Source organism: Larimichthys crocea, chromosome VIII (genome assembly GCF_000972845.2).
Source record: "Larimichthys crocea isolate SSNF chromosome VIII, L_crocea_2.0, whole genome shotgun sequence".
In the NCBI taxonomy this organism is placed as follows: Eukaryota; Metazoa; Chordata; class Actinopteri; family Sciaenidae; genus Larimichthys; species Larimichthys crocea.
The window spans coordinates 14,564,325-14,584,735 of NC_040018.1; the positions used below are offsets into that span (position 1 = coordinate 14,564,325).

A 20,411-nucleotide genomic window follows, 5' to 3' on the forward strand; every position below is an offset into this window, starting at 1 on the left:
GCACGTAGACGCGGCGTTCCCAGGACAACGAAACGCCAAACAAACGGACGCTTCAGGTTAACTACAGCTAAATACTCGCCCGTGGAGACTGTGTATCAAAACTCCAAGTTAATTCATTCAAAGTTGTTTACTGTTGAACAGTTGAGAGGAGTTAAGTCAAGAAGGCGGGAATCGACGAAGACCACCGCAAACATGGTAAATCATCGTCGCCAAACAAACAAACAAAGCATCTAAGTTAGCACACAGCAGCTAACAGTCTGTTCAGTGTCTCCTCATGTGTCTGTTTTCACTGGGACAGAGTCGTAACTGGGCGTACAACCAGCAGAGGCTAATGTCTCAGCGCCAGAGTCAGGAGCAGCACAGGCAGCAGGAGGCCAGGCGGGTGGACAGAGAGAGGCAGCTGCAGGCCGGGCTGCGGGACGAGGACAGCTTCGACAGGAAGAGACACCTGCGACAGGTGCAGCAGGAGCTGAAGGAGAGAGAGATGGAGAGCGCGCTGCTGAGGGTATGTTTGTCTACAGGTAGACAGCTAACAAGATATGACACTCTCAACAAAGTTGTGTGTGTATATATATGTGTGTATATATAGTACTTTGTCGACTGATGATCAAACTAAACTTGGAATTGTAAGGAAGCTGTACTGAACATATTTTTGTCTTTTTTTAGGCGGGTCAGGGGATCCTTAGGGATGGATAGTGTTATGCCCCAGTCTAGGGGCCTAGAGCATAACACGAAATAGGTGTCCCAATCTTCCCCAAGTCCCAAGTAGCCACTACAACAAGTGTTATGTACAAAAGAAAAATGGTTTATTTACAAAACTCAATATCAAACAACTATAACTAAGGAATCAACTTCAGGGTGGACCCAGGCCAAAACAACAACCAAAACAAACTATCTAGAAAATAAATCTCTTTCTTCAGGAAATCAAAATCACAATAAACTTGCCTTCCTAACTAACGAAAACATGATCAAAACAAAATGGCAGTCCACCCCTACTCTTCAAACAAAAAGCTAATTCTAATCTCATGCAAAGGTTTTCACAACAGGACATGTGGCTAGTTGGGAGAGGAGGAGGATGAGGAAGTGCTGGTGTCTACCTGACAGCCGCCATCTTGGCTCCTTATATCTCAGGTGCCTTCAGCTGCAGCCAATCACGGGCTAGGACCGGAAATTAGTCCACCAATCACCTCCTGGGGATGGCACATCGTAATTGCATGTGAAATAAACAGAAAACGCAAGGCACACAAAAAACACAGACTACGACACAAAAATAATGACCACAGTCATAACAATAGTAGGTCAACAGTATATAGCACACAGAGGTCATCTGAACATTCATTTGAGATGTGTCAAGCTTTCTAGTCATACATGCTGTACGTAATAAACATTGTGTTTTATTTAAGCGCCAAATACTGACTTTATGCTAGGCTTTAATACTGAGTTTAAAGTGTATAGGGGCTAAGTACATTATGAATGAAACACCAAGACTTTGGAGAACACCATAGGAATAAAATCATTCAATTTTAGTATCAAAAGAAACAAAGTAAGTATTTCATTTTTTGGCAATTGGATGGCGAGGCACTTCTCTTGTGTAAATTGCTCAGAAACCCCCTTATTGTCAATTATACTTACATCCTCTGAATGCATGAGGTCTCTAGTTTGTGGTTGTACAGTTTCATGAGGCTGTGATTATTCTGTCTTTTTATACAGTGAGGTCAAGTTTTAAAAAATTTAAAATACTACAGTAATATGGGGACTAACATTATCACACATGGAACAATTGGACTGACTGTATTCACAAGAGTCTCAGCTTTCCTGTCAGACGCAATTTATGCAATTCTGTTTAGTGACCCCAGTATGCATACATATTAAAATACACTAGTCAAAAACAACATAACATTTGTACTGTAATGCAAAAACTACATGTTTTTTTTACCCAAAGCTGCATGGGATTAACATAAAGTGTGCATGTCTGTAAAGACTTACCCTTCCAAAGGCATAACTTTGGAGGGGTATTTAGCCCCCCTCCCAACAACATGGTTGGTACCAATGAATGCCTTTGGTCGTTCATTTCTAGTTTATTGATAATCATAATTCAAGCTTTGAAAAACATTTCTTTGCACAGGACTACGCTCTATCATCAAGGTACTGATGACTAATTCACCTAAACTCAGATGCAGATAATCAATAATCTAAATAACATTTGGCCTGCAGGCAGAGGAGGAGAGAATAAACCGAGAAAAGCAACTCGAACAAGAGGAGAGAATGGCTAAAGAGCTGGCCCGCATCAACTATGAAACGCAAAGGGAAGAGAAAATGAGGCAGCATATTAAAGAGAACAGGTACGCTCACTGACTTGACTTGACCTTTCTGAGTCAATATACAAACAACACTTTTTGCATCTTTCTCTGCTTTGATCTCTTCATTACTAATGTTCTGTTTGAATACTTCTCAGCATGGAGCTCCGAGAGTTGGAGTCAAAGCTGAAGTCGGCATATTTGAACAAGGAAAGAGCTGCACAGATTGCTGAGCAGGAAGCCATGAGGTTTGAGACAATGGTGAGCACTTGAGATGCTGGTTAAAGAAACATCCTGTTCTTCAAAATAACTCCAAATGTTTTTCTTTGCATAATAGTCACCAGGCAGAGATGTTATTAAATATAGAAAATCCTGTAAGGAACTATTCATTTTGTACAGTTTGTTGAGATAAGATTAGACGAGCTTTATGCACCAGGGCCCAAAGTTATCAAAGTAGTTATAAAACAGGTTCTTATTAATTTTAAAAATGTTAATAATGTTCAACCACAGAGTACAAAGTGTTTCTGAGGCGAAGCCTACAGCCTATACACTGTGTGTCCTTTTTCTGACATTAGCGCGAGGAGGCAGACTTTGCTCGCCAGATGAGGAGCGAACATGAACGAACAGCTGCTGAGAAGCAGAAGCTAGAGCAGAAACGCCACGAGGAGCTGGTGCAGCACCAGAAAGAGCTGGAGCAGCAGCTCATGGAGAGGGAGCACAAGAGACAAGAGGCGTACGAGGAGTTCCTCAAAGAGAAGCTCATGGTTGATGAGATTATCAAGAAGATTTACGAAGAGGATCAGATGTAAGTCCTTTAGTACTAATTCTTACACTCATCATCATGACTGCACAATGCATGCGAGTCTGTTTTTCGTATTTAATAGAACAGTCAAGATATTAAGTGAGTCTGCATTTTAAATAAAGTGTCTACTAGCACCAGTAGACACTAGCATGTGGTGTAATGATGGGCTTATTGAAATAATGTTTTCTTGAAGGGAGAGACAGCTGAAACTGGAGAAGGTCAGAGCTACTCAGCAGCACATTGAAGAATTTAAGAGACAACAGGCCGAGTGGAGACGCATGGAGCAAGAAAAGATGGAGGGCGAGAACAAGCGCATCATGGAGTTTGCGAGTCAACAAGAGCAACTGGAGGAGACCAGAATGGCTAAGATCAGAGAGAGAGAAGAAGCAAAGGAGCATCTTCATAAATTAGTTGAGATAACTTTTTATTTATATTCATTCAATGATACACGCCTTCATTCGACACCAAAAGTCATTCATCTTTGTTCTCCTCTAGCTGTCTGAGAAGATGGAAGAGGAGAGGCAGCAGCGTGAAGAGATGGAGCGAGTCCGTGAGGAACTTTATTTAGAAGAACAAGAAGAGGCTAACAGGCAGAGAGAAATTGTAAGTCTCCCTTTTTAAACATCCATGCTCAGAAATTCTGACCATAATGAAGATAATGATGATTACAGTCATGATGAAGGAGAATATTTTATTCTGTAGATTTGATTTAAGGGCAAGTAACGATTCCAAAGAGTGATTGTCATTTGTTGTATTATTAATTCTAACAGGAAGAAATGGAGAAGAAAATCCGACAGAGGCTGATGATGCAGCGGACCTGCCAGGAGGAGATGGCTTTCAAAGAGATGCGGAGGCAGGCGGAGAAACAGGAAGAGGAAGAGTTTAGCAAAATGATGATGGCTCAGTTTGCCGAGAACGATCGCATAGAGCAGATGAATGCCCAGAAACGCCGCATGAAGCAGCTTGAGCACAAACGCGCGGTGGAGAAAATGATGGAGGACAGACGACGGCAGCGCAAGGCTGATATGGTACAAACCAGCTCTCCCTGTGTGCATAGTTACATCCAAAATATGTTGGTGTTGATGAAGCTTTACAGTCAGAAGGTGTACTGCTCGCACCACACTGTAGAGGGCAACAGGTAGCAGCAACCAAGTTTTATCATGATGTTATTTGATGTTGAATATTTACAACATGAAACTTATAGTCGGGGGAACATAAGCAAGCATAAGACATTTGATGTCAGTTTTGAATGGCCTGCTTCGACAGTTACTCTGATCTCTCTCTTCAAGGAACTGGAGGCCAAAGAAAGAGCCATCGAGCAGGAGAGGGAGGCGCTGCGTAGGCAGATAGTTGAAGAAGAGAGGCAGCGACTTCTTAAGAGGCACGCAACAAAACTCCTTGGATATCTTCCAAAGGTATGAGGCAGTGTATGAATCATAAATCGTTCCTTCTGTAAGTCAAACAAGTGTCTGACCATGAGTGTATCTATTCTCAGGGCTTGCTCCGTGAAGATGACCTGCAGCACTTTGATGAAGACTTCAGAAAAAACTTTAAAGCACGTCAGGCAGATATCTTCTCTGAAGACGGCTGGGAGGGAGATGATTAGATTTTTTTCTTCTGATATTGTTCACCATGCCACTTGAAGCAGTGAACCAAGTAGTAATTTTAGGGAGTTGTTAATCTCTCAGTATACATGATAGCACGTGTTTAGCATTCAGTAACAACACATTGATTTAGAGTCATGTTTTTATTGGACTGTGCTGACAGGATCTTAATTAAAATCATTCCAGACAAGATATGAGGTTGTCTGGTGGCTAAATGTGATCAATAATTGGGAGACAAAACCTAAATTCACCCTGAATGTCTCCACGTGTATCAATGCACCTTTATCCAACATTTCTTTTCAGCGGTTTATGACTTTATGACTTCCCCCAGTCTAGAGCTTTCATGAACTCGTCTTCTGTGAACGACAGCAGCTTGGCAGCTTCAAAATGCATCTGCAAAAACAAAAATTAGTCAGTTAATACATACATTTTTTTTATTTAAACATTGACAGATTTACAAGTCATGACAGAACTTAGCAAATCAAAATCCAATGCGCAATACAGAACATGCAATATAAAGTAGGAATGCAGATACAATTGTATGAGTAATAAAGCGTTTACTCTCCCCATGCCAAACCACTAAGCCCTGTTATCATTGTTTGCAGACAATCAGGTCTTAAATAGGTTGTAAATGGACCCCAGGCTTTCTGAAACTGAAAAGATTCTTCTCTAAAAACAAAGGCATGAGCTCCAACACACTACGTATGCACTTAGTAGAATATATCTCCTCTTTTAAGAAGTTTTAACTGTTTAGACGGAATATTTGGAGGATTATCTCAGCCATAAATGCAAGATGAGGTCAGATGAGAGTCAGTTAATACTTTGATTAAACTCTCTACAGGGCATGTATTAACAGGGTACAGTAGAGACACTTACCTTTTGTCTTTTGAGAAGGTCGATCAGCTTGAGCTGTTTCTTGAAACCCACGATGAGCTCCGCCTTCTGTTTTTTTAACATTTTGTTCTCAGCGAGCAGATTTTCTTTACTCTGATGTTCCTCACTTATCTTGTCCTTTAAAAGAAATGATAAGAATGACATTAGCAGAAGTTAATAGAAGCTTACAGTAAAAGGATGCATGATCTTTTTACGTTTAAAGATACTGGCACATTATCACACTTCAGTCAAACTTTTATTTATCTTAAAACTACTAAGACACTCATGATTACATGGCCTTAAAATAAATTAATGAACCCTGTAACTCCACATTTTGCTGCTATGTCCTCAACAAATAAAGATGCATTTTTTTATGATTGTTACAAATGTGTTGTTGTTTTACTTATTATAACTGTAATTTATGTTTTTATTAATTTATACATATATCATTAGTATCAAATCATTTAAAATGTACACTGGATTTTATTTTGCTTGTACAGATTATTCCTGTAAGTAAATTCTGCTTTTTAAATTATACATTTAAAATGTGTTAGATAACATGAAACAACATTAAGATTCTGGTCCTTAGTTTCTACTGAGGAGTAAATATTAAAGTCGAGCACATTCGGATGATGAAATGTTTTGTGCACTTTTTATAAAACGTAAATGTAGCAAAGAGAGAAATCACAAAAAACAAGATATTTTCTGCTGGTTTGGCTCAATTTAATGCATATTACTGCAAGATGTTATTGTTAGAATGAAACACATTTTGTCAGACAAATAATTTATCTAGACAAAAGTATATTTAAAACAAACACACACAACATCTGTGAAGAGTACCGTACAAGCCAGCCTAAGATTTTCTATACGTGAAAATCTGAAACTTCAAATCATGTTTGAATATTTAAAGTAATTAAACCAAAATAGTATGGGTTTATAAGCTCTTACAACAGTGCAATTTTTATACCTTGTTCATTTGTTTCATCTTGTTCAGTTGAGTCTTTAACTTCTCCACCTCCTCCAAAGCTCTGTTCAGACGAATCTCCACAGTGCCATGGATGGCTGATCCTTGTTTGTGGGATCTATTCAGATTTTCTATCTCCTACACAGAGCACAGCCAGAAAGTAATCACACATGAGTAGTTCACAAGTAATGGATGGATTTTACAGTTTGTTATTAAGAAATAATTGGACCAGCTCCATTGTCAGTTACATGTCAGGCTTGATAAATGCTCTCAGACCTTGTGTAAAGCAGACACTTGAAGTTGAAGACCTTCACATTTTTTGCTAGACTCGTCTGCTAAACCTCTGTGCTTCTCAATCTGTGTTTGCTGGATGTTTGTTGTTTTCTGCAGTCTGGCTCGATCTTCTTCGAGCTCCTTAATTTTTGCACAAAGCTTAGCATTTTCATCGTCCTGCAACAACAGAAACAACATCATGTATAAACACTGTCTTCTACATTTGACTGTAAAGTCATTTATTAGAAATATTTATTCAGAAACAATAATGTTGGCGTTTTATAGTGTGGTGCGCTCTAGAAGTCGATAGTTCATGTGAATATGATGATTATTTCACTACAGTAACAGATGTTTGTCATGTTTGTTTGCCCTGTTTTTCCATCACTGGACATTTGCAGTTCAGCTGAAGCTCTGTCACCCTCTGCTGATAAGCAGATGTAATAACAGTCACAGTTGAATCTGGCTGAATCTTTGCAGTACCTTCTTATAATATTCGCATGAGAGTTGATCCAATTCCTCTTGCATAATCCGTAGTTTTGCCTTCAGAACTCGGATCTGAGCATCTGAAACGCCTTAACAAGACAGCAGTGACAGTGAAAGCAAAGCACACATGTATACTTCATTTAGGATTCTCAAGAGCAAGATTCCTTGATAGAAAATATAGAAAATACGTTCTTAGTAAGTTTCAGATCCCATATTAACCCTGACACACACACACAGGTCTTTGTCAGTAAAAGTAAAATGAATGTAACAAAATATAAAGCACTCACCCAGAGAATGAAATACTGAATTAAATATTATTTTCATTGATTATTATTAAGTAATAGAACTAGGCTCTATTTTTCACAAAGTGACACAGACATTACCTGATCCTACATTGTCTCCAGCGTCACACAAATCCTCCCCAACATTTTCATGAGCGACGGTGTCGTCCATCTTCTCCTCCATGCTGCGTATCGTCTTTGCCAGGAAAAAGTCAGCCGAGTCGTCTACAGCTGCTAAATCATCCATGTGAGACGCCTTTGGGGTTCTGAAACCAATCGAACAATGTGAAAAGCGGCCTTGTGAAGAATGTTAATGCAGAATATATTTTTAGAACATATATAACCTACACAGTTATTTTGTTATAAATAAAGACTCTTAAAATGATATACAAACAAACTGACTGTGAAGTACAGCAAGGCTCTTTTCCTTGTTTTCCAGTGCCCATGTTTTGTGATGTTGATGTGACCCTTTTTTTGGACACCACCTAAGAAAAGGGATGACAAATATAAACAGCACACTGTACTGAAGGTCTGCAGCATTAAAAAACTACACTTGAGGACTGTAAATTAGTGTCTGCAGGTTTCAGACATACAGACACTCTAACTTAATATTCTGAACTGATACCTTCGCACCGGGCTCCTGCACAGAGCTCTGATGATGAAGCTTTATTATCCTGTGGGTGAACAGATGGATACAGACATAAATACTGTGAATACAGGAGTGTACGAGTTGTATTGATTACGGTTATACCCTTACACTGTTTTAATTTACAATAATTTGATGATTTTTCAGTCAAGAGAAAACAAACCATGAAAAAAAAACTACAATCATCCCTGTGGATTGCATGAGAAGATATTTATTACCTTGAATCATCTTCATTTTCAATGTCTGTGAGCAGGAGGGCGGATAATGGTTTTGACAGGACTTCACTCTGTTCTCTCTAAAATACGCCAAAAATGCCAAGAGGCAGAGTAATTTTTTTTGTCTTTACTCAGCAAAAACAACAAAACAAAAGAGCTTTTCAGCTAATTTGTGTGAACTTGTTGATAACTTACCATAAGCTGTTCAGCCTGTCTTACTAGATCGGCTGTTTTGGCTTCCAGCTCTGCATTTAAGAGTCTGAAGAAAATAAAACAGAGAAATAAAAAATGATATGGCAAATCGTTACATCAGCAGAGATTCTCGTGTTACACAGCTGCAAAAATGTCTTTCTGTCTTTTTGGCATATTGACTTTTACTTGGTTTTACTAAGTTACTTTACTTAACATTAAGAAGAATTTCTCTCTAGGTTCAACAAAGTTCAACTGGGGTAAAAGAGGAAACTCATTCAATGATTTCCTCAATATGTGGATCACTGCTTCTTGAGATCTTGTCGCAGCTTTCATTAAAAATTAATAAACCTTCAATGTTAAAATGAACTGTTCGCTGAAGAGGCCAACAGATACTGGAACAGGTAGTCTTACTTGTATTGTTCTTCTTTAGCCAGAAGGTCATCTGTGTGCCTCTTTGTTGGAGCAGAAGCAGGTTTTACTTGTGGTCGTAGTTCAGCCCTCTTGGACTTCTCAGCCTTACTGCTAGAGGACGGACGTTTCTTCACCTAAACATGACAAAGCAGTAAATTCATTCACAAAAAATGACTGGATGTAATAGAAATTAATTTGCATTTCACCTTGCTTTAACCTAAGCCTGACTGATAAATTGGCAGGCCAACATTATCTTATTACAAACACGTGTTGGCTGAGTATCAAGTATCAAGAAACTGCAGTACAGTGAGTTTGTCCACCAGGGAGCCCTGACAAGTTTATTTTTAAACTATAATATGCGACACTCAGTATGTGTCTTGGTCACAATTTGTTAAAACCATTACAGTGATGTTTCATACTATCATAATGTGATACATATAGGAAAATAGGGATATAGTCAGGCTGTACACAATAGGTAAGTGGTCAAAGATTAAGAGGGGATGGACAGATTATCCTGAACCTTAACACATACATCGACTGGCCACTTCATTCAGTCCAGTGTGATCCAATACAAGAGCTGTGCCATAAATTCAACTTTTATGAAACTTATAATGTTTTAATTTATATTGACACTGTCAGAGCAGTGACACTTTAACTGATATGTTTACTATATAGGTCATAGTTTGCAGTAGTGTTAAACTGGACTGCAATAGATAGATAGATAGATAGATAGATAGATAGATAGATAGATAGATGTAAATAGGGTGGCCAAAATATTAGAAACACCTCTCAATATAATGCAAATAAAATGAAAAATTATAAGATTGGTAAAAGTAGAGGTGTTGTATTGGAGTGTACCTAATGAAGTGGCCAGTCAGTGCATAACCCTCATAAAACCCAAAGGAAAGTTGTACTATAGTAAGACCAATGACAGTATAAAGTAGTAGAGTAAGACATGTTTGTACACCCAGTGACTGATGATGTCTAGTTTAAACTGTATAAGAATAGATACATGTATAGTTTTGCACCTCCTATGCATATAGGCATGATATTTTAGTATTTAAAAGTAAAACTCAAGTTGTTTTCCACGTTAAAACTGCTGTGAAAAATGAGTGAAAGCAATGTGTACTGTATAAAAAGCAAAAGCAGTTAGCTCTGTGTCACCACCCACATACTATCAATAACTTGATATGAATATTCATAACGCTGCCTTCCTCTGTCTGTAGATCAGTGAGCACAGGAGGACACAGTGTTAGAGGAAGTAGCTGGTGTTCACTTGCTGGAAACAAAAGATTTGATCTATTGACCTCTGACTGATTAAAAAAAAAAAAAGAAAACCCTGATAAAATAGGTTACAAACCTGCGGGACGACGGGCTGGGACGGACGGAGCTTTTTATCTGAACTTCTTTCAGCCATTGTTGTCACACAGAGGGAGACGGTGCGGCCCTGTTGCGTAGCAACGACTTGTTCAGGGCGCACACAGTACGGTAGCCCTGTGCGGACATTTAAAGGCGAACTATCAACAAGAGTTCAACAGAAACGCTATAACGAGTTGTACTAAAAGTAACTTTAGTTTAATTTAAGTAAAATTGTAATTAAGCAATACTAAATACTGGCTCTATGGAAGTGACATATGCCCAAAAAACTAGATAAAATATCAGCCCCGATAAAGTTGACATAAAGTTGGGGCAATCAAAAAGACAAGTTAAAAATAAGAATGGTCAAAACTGATGTAGCAGAGGCCGAGATATCCTCACTTTTAGTCTCTAGTGTTAGTCCAGCTTCAAAAACACATTGTACATTGTTCATAATTATTCATAATGTCATTCAGTAGCATCTTTCATCATCCTTTCTGACAAAACACCCATTTTTTTCAAACTTCACACCACCCAGGCTTTCTGTTACATGTTACATGTTACAAGTTTCAAGCCCGGGCAGACATAACCTGATGTCAACATCAGCGTTATTTTATTTTTTTTAACTTGACAAAGCTTCCTCCAGAGCCTACACAGAAGACAGCTGTCTTCACAGGCTGAGCAATACTCCTCATGACAGATTAACTAAACTTAATGTGTAAAATCATTGGAGTATCCCTTTAATGGGGTCATTTTATAAACAAGGCTGACATTTTAACACACATAGTAGGCTCAATGTGCTGCTTTACATGAACATGCATACAGCAAAAAATAACATAAAAGAATATGATACATACAAAAAGAACCCACCTACCCACATAGACATACAGACTAAACCTCAGACAGGTACACACTCAGTGTCTAATCGTAAGCCTGTGAAAATAGAAATATTTTCAGTTTGCTTTGACTGTAGACACAGATGCCACCGATTTCAGGACACCAAGACCCAGCAGTTGGGAAACCCTAGTTCTTCCATGTCTCTGGGAATTTTGTGCAGTTTTTCTGCAGTGGACTATTAGATGGCCCCAGTTTTTTGTGTGGTAGTTTAAAACACACAAAAAATACCAGAATAGGCACCATGTAAACACAATATCAGCTGAAATAACTCCTTACACCTAGATTCCGACACGGGGACCCTTTTCAAGACAGGACCAAAAAAATCAAGGTAAAAAATACTCAGATCCTCTACTTAAGTAAAAAATACCAATACAGTAACAATCAGAAAATACTATGACAAGGGAAAGTCCTGCATTCAAACTGTTACTAAAACATCATTTAAATGTGCTTAAAGTAAAAAAGTACTCATTATGGAGAAAAAATGGCCTTGTGACTTAGATTAGATTATTAACAGTGTATCAGTGTGTGCACAGAAAATTAATGTTGTTGCTTGTTGAGGTGGAGCTCATTCTAACTACTTTATTATGTACATGTCACAAGACAAAACAATATATATATTTTTAAATGGGACCACTGATTTATTATTTAATTCTGCTCTGTATGTTATACACTTATATTACTATGTAAACTATCTGAAAGTTAACTGGCATCTACACATGTCAAATAAATGTGGTGGATCCATCTATCTAAGTAAAAGTAGCTCGAACTGCACTTAAGTACAGTAATTATAAGATATTTAGTTAGTTGTTGTTGCTTTTTATAATAAAGCGTATATCTTGTCAGCGTATATTATATTTAAAGGTGAATACTCACTAACAAACATGTATTATCACAAATATTACTTATCAGGCTTTGGTAGTGAATATTTATTATTATTTATTTATTTATTTACATTCATAGTAGCGTCTCCTGCTTTCATGTTGTTTTTAATACTGGGGGTCTTACTGCGCATGCGTTTGCCCAGCAGCTACTACTCACCCTGCACATGCAGAGAAATCCCATAACGTGAGGGGCAGAGCTCACCGGAGGGACTAGCTGGTTGTTTTCCAGCTGTCCATTGACAGTTTACATCTGCTTTTATTTATCTTTATGCAGCGGCTCGGGTTTGACAGCCGCTCGTAGTTTGGCTGCACAGCCTCGTTAATTCACCAGGTGTTGGGACTTGAAGCGAGCGATGTCGGAGGACGGCTGGGTGGCAACAACAACAACAGGGCGCGCTGCTGTCCCGTTAGCATCGCAACGTCCTCAGGTCCATGTTGCTTAACTCTGCCGGGCGAGTACACCCGTCCACGCCTCCTATCCAGTCCAGACCAGTCCTGTCCAGAGGCCCGCCGTGATGGCCGAGGAGGACCCCCAGCAGCAGCAGCCGGAGCGCGGGGCGAGGAACCTGCCCGGCCTGCTCTCCGGGCTGCAGGGCGCTGAGGCCAGTGCTCTGCAGCTCCGGATCAAGAACTCCATCTGGTGAGGAGGTGTTCAGATACTACTGTGCCTGACTGAGCCTGTTCACTGTGTTAGTCAGAAAGTCAGAAAGACTCTTACATCATGTACTTTACCTGTAGTAAAAGTAGCAGTACCACAGAATAAGAGTCCTGCATGCAAACCGTTAAAAAGTAGTATTATCAGCTAAATGTACTACTGTAAAGGTAAACAACTGAGGGCTTGTGAGTATTATAATAATATGCATTGCTTTATTGTATCACAGATGCATTAATATGTAAGTAGCATACTGTTGAAGGTGCAGCCAGATTTAATTATATGCTGCAAAAGTAGTAACTAGTAAAATAAGTATATTGTCAGATAAATGTAAACAGTACATTCACTGCATTCCCATTGAAATGCAGTTAAGTAGAAGTATTGGTAGCAATAAATGGAAGTACAAGTAAAGTACCCAAAAGTTGTACTTGAGTACAGTGCTGTGAGTACATATAAATATGTATTTGCAGCTTCATTTGTTGATGTTTTCAGTGCAGTATTTTGCAGTATTATTATGGGAGTATGTCGTTGCTTGTAGCTGTTTGTGTGTGTAGTGTTTGAGCTGGTTGTTTATGCTGATAGAATAAACTATGAAGATTGTTTCAGGACCAAATCTGTTGATCAGGACTTAGAGTACACTAAATTTTTTTAGGGTCGGACATTGACATGGACAGTGGTGGAATGTAACTAAATGAATTTACTCCTGTACAGTACAATGATGAATTTCTTATACTTAACTTATCTCAGATTTATGCTTCTTTGTTGCTACTTGATCACACCACACCAGAAAATATGATATATTTATTTATTTATTGTATTCTCCAGATTAAGATTTTACTTACAAAACATATGATCAAATTACCCAACAGTACATAGTTATATAGTAGTTGAAAATGCTTTTAACACTTTCATGCACCGTTAATTATAATTTCATGTTGTAAGGCATGATAATATGTCTCTGACTCTGTCATTTGACTGTGTACATTTAGTTAACGGACACATTAAAAATGCAGGAGTTTTACTTGTAATAGAGTACTGCTACTTTTAATTAAGTGAATGCAAAACATAGCACTAGTTCACCCCTTTGTTCCTCTCACAGCTATCATCTTTTGCATGTTTACAGATTGCTTAAAGACACTATCACATTAGTAGGAATCTACATTTTTAGTCAGTTCCCTGTCCTCTCCCTATTTCCATCATCAAATCACTACCGACATGCCGAAACCAACAGCCACAGTATTCGGTTCCTGTTGCAGTGGGTGAATTGACTTGTCATGACTCAGTTTCACAGTATGCAGCAAACACAGGAAATTTTGAGTGCTGTAATCAACTCTTGTAACAGAAATATAACATTAGGTAATCACCAAGATGTGTTTTTGAAAACTGCTCACACATACCAGACATGAGCATGATATTGCTAAAAGAGCTCAGTGAAGTCAGACGTCTAAAACAAATAAATATATCCAAAAGAATAAACCAGACAGAATCACATGTCTGTAAATGAAGTATAAAATGATCTGTCTGAAAAGAAGGTGCACTGGTACTTGCAGCATTTCACATCAAAAACACTGAATCAAAGCCTAATGTTAAAATGAGGTGAACTTAAACAACATAAATGTAAAGAGTGTGTGTTAAGGTTAAGCCAGTTTATGTGAGAAAAAAATGCTATTTTCTTTAACAGTTGACAGTTTATTCTGGTTGACGTCATTTAAGGCCATGCCCTGATCAAAAATACCCTTTTAACCTGAATGTGGGGGAATTAAGTCAAGCACTGTTGTTTAAATGTCAAGCAGCTATTAAAATGTCAAAACTACAAGTTCAGAGTTTAAATGTCAGGAGGAAAAACCTCAACAGAAACGCGTCGCTTTGGTCAATAACATATTGGGATATTGGATATTTGTGCTGCTCCTTAAATCTTTAACCTTACCAGGGATTACAGCATAAATATTGACGTTCACCTCAGTGACCTGCTGCTGAGTGTCTCATGTAAGAATGAGATCTTGTCGTCTTGGTCAAGGGTCAGCAAGTTCATCTGCAACCAGACCATCACCGTGTCTTCATATGGAGTGATGATAAGTGAAGTGCTACTGCTGCTGCTTGCTTTAGGTCAAGCCACCAAATCAAAGCTGAATTACACCTGGATATTACACATAGTGTGATTTGAAGGATATCTTGTTTCAGTTCTTTACTCCTTTTCTAATCGAAGTCTCAGGTGTCATTCAGTGTACCTGCAAAATCTGCTTTACAAGCAGCTTAATGACGGCCTCTCAGTGCTGGGAAATCCTTGGCCACCTAGTAACAGTGAATTAAAGTGAACTGTTCTCGTCGTAGCTTAGGGCGTCCACTTGATTCGGTCCTGTCCAGTGTTTCCAGCTAAGAGTCTTTAAATTACTTATCTTCTGTACAATGGTAAACAACAATCTGACCTGTCTGCAGATTAGGGATTAGACTTGCAGAAGTTATTCATGTATCTGGTTTGACTCTGAGCGATGCCTCATTGGTTTAAATCAGTATAGAGCTTTAGGATGAGTGTTGTCTAATGCTTGTTTTTTTAAAGCCTGGCTGCTACTGGATTTTTGGGGCGGAAGCCAAAGAAATCTCAATATATCAGCTGATGTTCTTTTAAAAGAAACACAAATAGAGCTTAATTATTAGATACAAATGACCCCAGACATTTTGTTTGCCATTATGGTCTGTAAAATATTGCCACATATCAGACAACATGTATGCTGGTACTCACAAAGCTGTGTATATTGGTTAAACTTTGATATTTTTATGTGTTTCATAAGAAACTGAGACTAGCAATAAAGCCTTAACTTGGACTTGGTTAGTTGGTAAGTGTGTATAAAGAAAAATGTACTGTGTACTGTATACATACTTGTATTCATCATAGACCTCCTGTTTGTGCAGAGAGGACTCTTAAGAGGCTGTTCCTCTAAATGGCCGTGGATCCAGCTGAAGGCTCAAGACCATGTAGTTCTGCACCTTTTGTCTAGATGTGACTGGCCTACTTTTATTGTGGAATATACAATAGTCATGGTTATAGCTATATATATGAATAATATCAGGAAACACAATGAATAATTTGGGAACACTCTTCCTTAAAATCACAATCTCACAAGTAAAGGGTGAAAGACAGAGCACATTTTTATCAAATTCATCATTCAAGATTGAATTCAGATAAGATGAAACAGACATAACAGATTTCCTCTTTTACTGTGCTTCTGTCACAGACAATGTTTCCACAGTGCCTCTCTCTCTCGGTCTCTCTCTCTGTCTCTCTCTGTCTCTGTCTCTCTCTCTCTCTCTCACACTCCTCTCTGTCGCTCTCTCTCTCGCTCTCTCTCACACTCCTCTCTGTCGCTCTCTCTCTCACTCTCTGTTGCTCTCTGTCGCTCTCTCTTTTTACATATAACAACATGTGTTCCTGGTGGTGGGATACATGACCTGAGAGATGCTGAAGGGAGGGTCATCTCATACCAAACATTCCTCTGCTTTATAAATAAATACACTAGACACAAGCACTCATGTTACACCAGCTTCATACTAATTTATACTTTGTCTTTATTTTTCAGCAAATCTGTTCAATCCAAAGTGGAAAACATTCTGGTGAGTGTTCTCGATGTGTTTTTAACCTACATATTGCACGTTTAATGGAACGTTTTATTTTATTGTTATCTTGTAAAGCATTGTTTGTTATTTATTACAAAAAAATAGCATGTTGGTTCACGCATGTAGAGCTGAAACATGGATAGATGAATTTATTTCCTTCCTGGCCCAGTAAAAAAAAAAAAAAAAACAGATCTGTCAGCAACACATTTTTTGAACAACCTATAGGGGGGGCATCTGAGGCCAGACAACTGTACTGAGCTACTGATTTCTACTGTTTAGCTCAAGCAGGTCAATTAATACTCTCTGCATTTTAAAATTTTTAAACTTTGATGGTTTAAGATTCGTAAAACTATCCCCGAGCCATGAATGGATATCTTTAGGCGTGATGTCAGTCAATGTAAAGTCTGTGGGATGGAGCATTGACATGTAGTAGGCTGCAGTGAGCCTCTATGAATGCTGACATCAAGGGATTAACCTCTAACAGCAGCATCATAATTAGGCCAAATATGCTTTCAGTACAGCAGTGTCATGTGATTGTCTCCTCTGTGAATGGAGTACAAAGCAGTATGTTGCATTTCTAAATGAAAAATATAATCAGATTAGCTCTGAGTGATATGTATAGCCTGGAGCTCCTTCAGCGTACCTTTTAAATATTGTATTGTTTATTTCACCCCACAAATATTGGACATAAGAAAAGAAAAGAAAAAGATATTATAACATACTAAAGTTATTCCTTGGGTTCTACCGGTAAATGGGGAGAAATTTTAAAGCATGCGATATTATGTGAAAAGAGAGGTCATTTTAAAAGTACACGTGTATCAATTTGTCACCTTTGGAGCAAATTTTATACTTGGACTGTAGCTGTATTACACTGTATTTAGTTATGGTTTGATGTATATTGTTTATACATGCATTGTGACTAAGGCTGTGTTGGCTCTGGTCTTCTGTGACCAGTGATCTGTAGATTTCATAACCTGCTATATAAAGAAGTCCAGCACTAAGCAGCTAATGTCGTGTGCTCTAGATTGGTGTTGCGAGCTCAGTTGGACGTCTCTCTTTAACGGCATGCAGCTCAGCTCAGAGAACGTGAAAGTCATTATTAAAGCCTCATTTGGAGCTTTAGGCTTCATGTTGAACAACAGAGAAATAATTGTTTCTTTGCTGAAGATATGACGAATAAAGAATTTTAGCAGGAAGTGCACTTGTCAGTATCATTTAACCTAAGAATACTCCAATACTCCAATAAAAGAAAGAAGATGCAAAACATTTGCTGTGGAGTCAGGGTGAGTTGAAGCTGGCCAAGATTTTGATTGTCCATACATGATATTCTATAATGTATGATGTCATGTAGTTGTTAATGCAGATTGGTTCACCTACCCTCATCCCTGCCATGCTCCAAAAAAAGACAGATAAAAATGTCTCTGTCTGTTTGTTGTCTCCTGGCATCTACCACTCTTCCTCCTGATATCTGATTCCTGTGTACCATCAACTATTTAATATTCTGTAATTTGTAAATTAATTAATACACAGCTACTCTTAACTTTGAGTGTGAGCCAGAGCTTTTACTTCAACAATCACAACTTGTTGAAAATAGCATAAAGCAGTGCAACAATATACTGACTGATCTTCACAGTGATCACAAGACACTAGGAAGTCACTGCTCCCAGCCAAGAAAAAAAGGGGAGAAGGAGGTCACGGTGCAGAGCTAATGACACAGTAACATACAGACATTGACAGTCCAAGTCGGCAGAGCAGGAAATGAGTCACACTAAAAAGGCCAACATTTTTTTAGTAGGAATGAATCTAAAATGTCTAGTTTAAACAAAAAGTGTTTCTTTATTATGTGTATTTACGCATATTCCTCATGGTTCATGCTGTCTGTTACCTTCAGCCGTGCGTGAGCTGTGGTTCCCTAACAACAAAGCAGTTAATTGGAGAAGATGGACAGAATAAAGTTTATTCTTAGGAGCCAATTGAAAGGTTGAATATATATATATAAACGAGCGAAGACATGTTGGCATTGTGTGTCTTTGCACTCACCATGCAGTGAGCTGTCCTGAGAGAATAATGGCTGAGGACTCAAGCTCCCCTTACAGGCTCCTACAGAAGCCTGTCTGCCTGTCTGTCTGCCTGTCTGCCTGTCTGTCTGTCTGTCTGTCTGCAGAAATTTACTCTGTACGTGTGTCTCTTCTGTACCGCTGTATGAATACAATTTCACTGCACTGGTAGGCTTAAAGGTCCAGTGTGTAATTTTAGTATTTAGTCATTTTTTAATAATTTATTGGCAGCAATGGTATAGAATATACATTACTATGTTTCCATTAGTGTATAATCACCTGAAAATAAGAATTGTGTGTGTTTTTGTTGAACCACAATTTGTAATAATGATTGATTTAAACTCTGCCTCAAAATGGACACTCTAAAAAGAGGATCAAAGTCAAAGCAGAAGAACCAGTGATATTGTCTTTTTTATTCCATGGATCTTCCTTTTCAAACCATGCCGCCTACATTAACCACAGTGCAATTTGTTCACCAGCATTTTGGGGAAATTCAGATATGTTATGCTAAATGTGCAGTGGTTAGTCTCAAGCACAGATAAAGAGCAGGCTACAGGGGTCTGCTAAACACTTCTTTCTAATTGAACACCTACAGATTTGTTTAATTTCCAAACTTCTAAACTTCAGACCCAGCTGACTATGTTTATCAGTGGTCATGCTGCTCCCTCTTTTACTTCGTTTTTTTCACACATTAAGTAATATTTCTTAAGATCTGTAAACAGACTAAGTTGTAAGACCCTTTAACTGTACTCCAAGGAATGTTCAGTGGGTTTTTCTTGTATCCGTCCTCTCACTTTTCAGCCACCCCTTGTCGAAATGTTCCCTTGTATTCACGATAAAGGTTTTGCCACAATATTGGTGCAACAAAGGTTAGACCAACAGACAAACTAAACACTGGCTCTGGATCAAGTCTTTATCGTTTTGCACATGTTTCGTCACCATTGTAGTTTCTCCTTCACGCTAGGAGGGAGAGGGTGAAACAAGGGGTTACAATCTGCAACTATACTACGAGATGCCACTAATGTCTACACGCTGATCCTCAATCTATTTTGATTTAATGTTGTAAAACCATAAAACATAAATACTTACAAGGGGATTGAATACCAAAACAAAGAGGCACTGAATACACTAAATCCACGCCACACAACATGACAGGGTTAGAGTATCATTTGGTTTTCAACACTGTTGTCTGCTGACATCAAAACCACCAGAATTTAAACTTCTCCTTCTTCAAGTTCTCATGTTTCTTTTTCCCTTTGAAGAACGTCGTTAGAAGTGCTGAAGCCTGTTTGTAGGTCAGACAGCCGAGCTGAGGAGGTTTAGTTAGTACACTCTTGGCAGGTCTGTGTGTGCTCAGTATGAATGAATGAGAGGGAGAGGTGGCCATGCAAACACCATAATGTGCATAATGATGTGTTTAATCTACCTACGTCTGTTGATTCGTGGCCACTGGTTTGGCTGTTGTTTATAACAGGGCTTGAATATCGTGTGTTGAAAGGCTAACTGTTAAACAACTATTTAAATTCATTATTTGATTGTATTTTAATAGTACATTTTCTTTATTGTGTTGGAAAAGTCTATGTATGTTTGTTACTGCTTTCACATTTGAACAGAGAGAATAGGATCTGGAATAGGAAATTTTGTGTTAGAGGGAATGCCTCTAAAATCATTGCTATTTCAATCTTGAGGTTGGCATAAATGTCTGTACCTGATTCCATAGTAATTTATTTAATAGTTGTTGAGATATTATACTCAAACCCACAAATGCAACATCCAAGGTTGTATGGAGGACTGCAGTTCCTCGAACAGTGAGGCTGTCCACAAAAGTTTATATAAGCTGCCATATGAAATGTCCAAGTTCACAGCAGAAATAAACATGTTTACAGCCTGGTACAAAAAACAGTTTTGGTATCTA

General features: G+C 38.4%; 3 protein-coding genes across 4 annotated transcripts in view; 2 read left to right on the forward strand and 1 right to left on the reverse strand.

Annotated features, from left to right (window-relative positions):
• On the forward strand, positions 1 to 4,895 carry mns1 (meiosis-specific nuclear structural 1). The gene is made up of 10 exons (XM_010737599.3): positions 1 to 195; positions 299 to 505; positions 2,215 to 2,342; positions 2,456 to 2,558; positions 2,873 to 3,102; positions 3,293 to 3,509; positions 3,595 to 3,702; positions 3,870 to 4,127; positions 4,389 to 4,514; positions 4,595 to 4,895. Exons 1-10 carry the CDS (start codon positions 193 to 195, stop codon positions 4,703 to 4,705), a joined length of 1,491 nt encoding a protein of 496 aa, XP_010735901.1. The 5' UTR covers positions 1 to 192; the 3' UTR covers positions 4,706 to 4,895.
• Positions 4,828 to 12,394, reverse strand: tex9 (testis expressed 9). 2 transcript variants are annotated; one of them, XM_019270478.2, is made up of 13 exons: positions 12,333 to 12,394; positions 10,402 to 10,535; positions 9,042 to 9,175; positions 8,634 to 8,697; positions 8,442 to 8,518; positions 8,203 to 8,251; positions 7,980 to 8,062; positions 7,680 to 7,843; positions 7,294 to 7,385; positions 6,817 to 6,990; positions 6,544 to 6,678; positions 5,580 to 5,714; positions 4,828 to 5,096 (listed from the first exon to the last, which is right to left on the reverse strand). In XM_019270478.2, exons 2-13 carry the CDS (start codon positions 10,456 to 10,458, stop codon positions 5,019 to 5,021), a joined length of 1,242 nt encoding a protein of 413 aa, XP_019126023.2. In that variant the 5' UTR covers positions 10,459 to 10,535; positions 12,333 to 12,394; the 3' UTR covers positions 4,828 to 5,018. The 2 variants fall into 2 exon arrangements, with proteins under 2 accessions (XP_019126023.2, XP_027137334.1); XM_027281533.1 differs by lacking the exon at positions 12,333 to 12,394 and having other exon boundaries at positions 7,294 to 7,376; positions 10,402 to 10,532.
• Positions 12,355 to 20,411, forward strand: part of LOC104924312 (DNA-binding protein RFX7) — a 19,193-nt gene continuing 11,136 nt past the window's right edge. The window contains exons 1-2 of the mRNA XM_019270465.2: positions 12,355 to 12,815; positions 16,403 to 16,436. Of these exons, the coding sequence (XP_019126010.2) occupies positions 12,691 to 12,815; positions 16,403 to 16,436 (159 nt within the window). The 5' untranslated portion in view covers positions 12,355 to 12,690. The remainder of the gene's footprint in view (positions 12,816 to 16,402; positions 16,437 to 20,411) is intronic.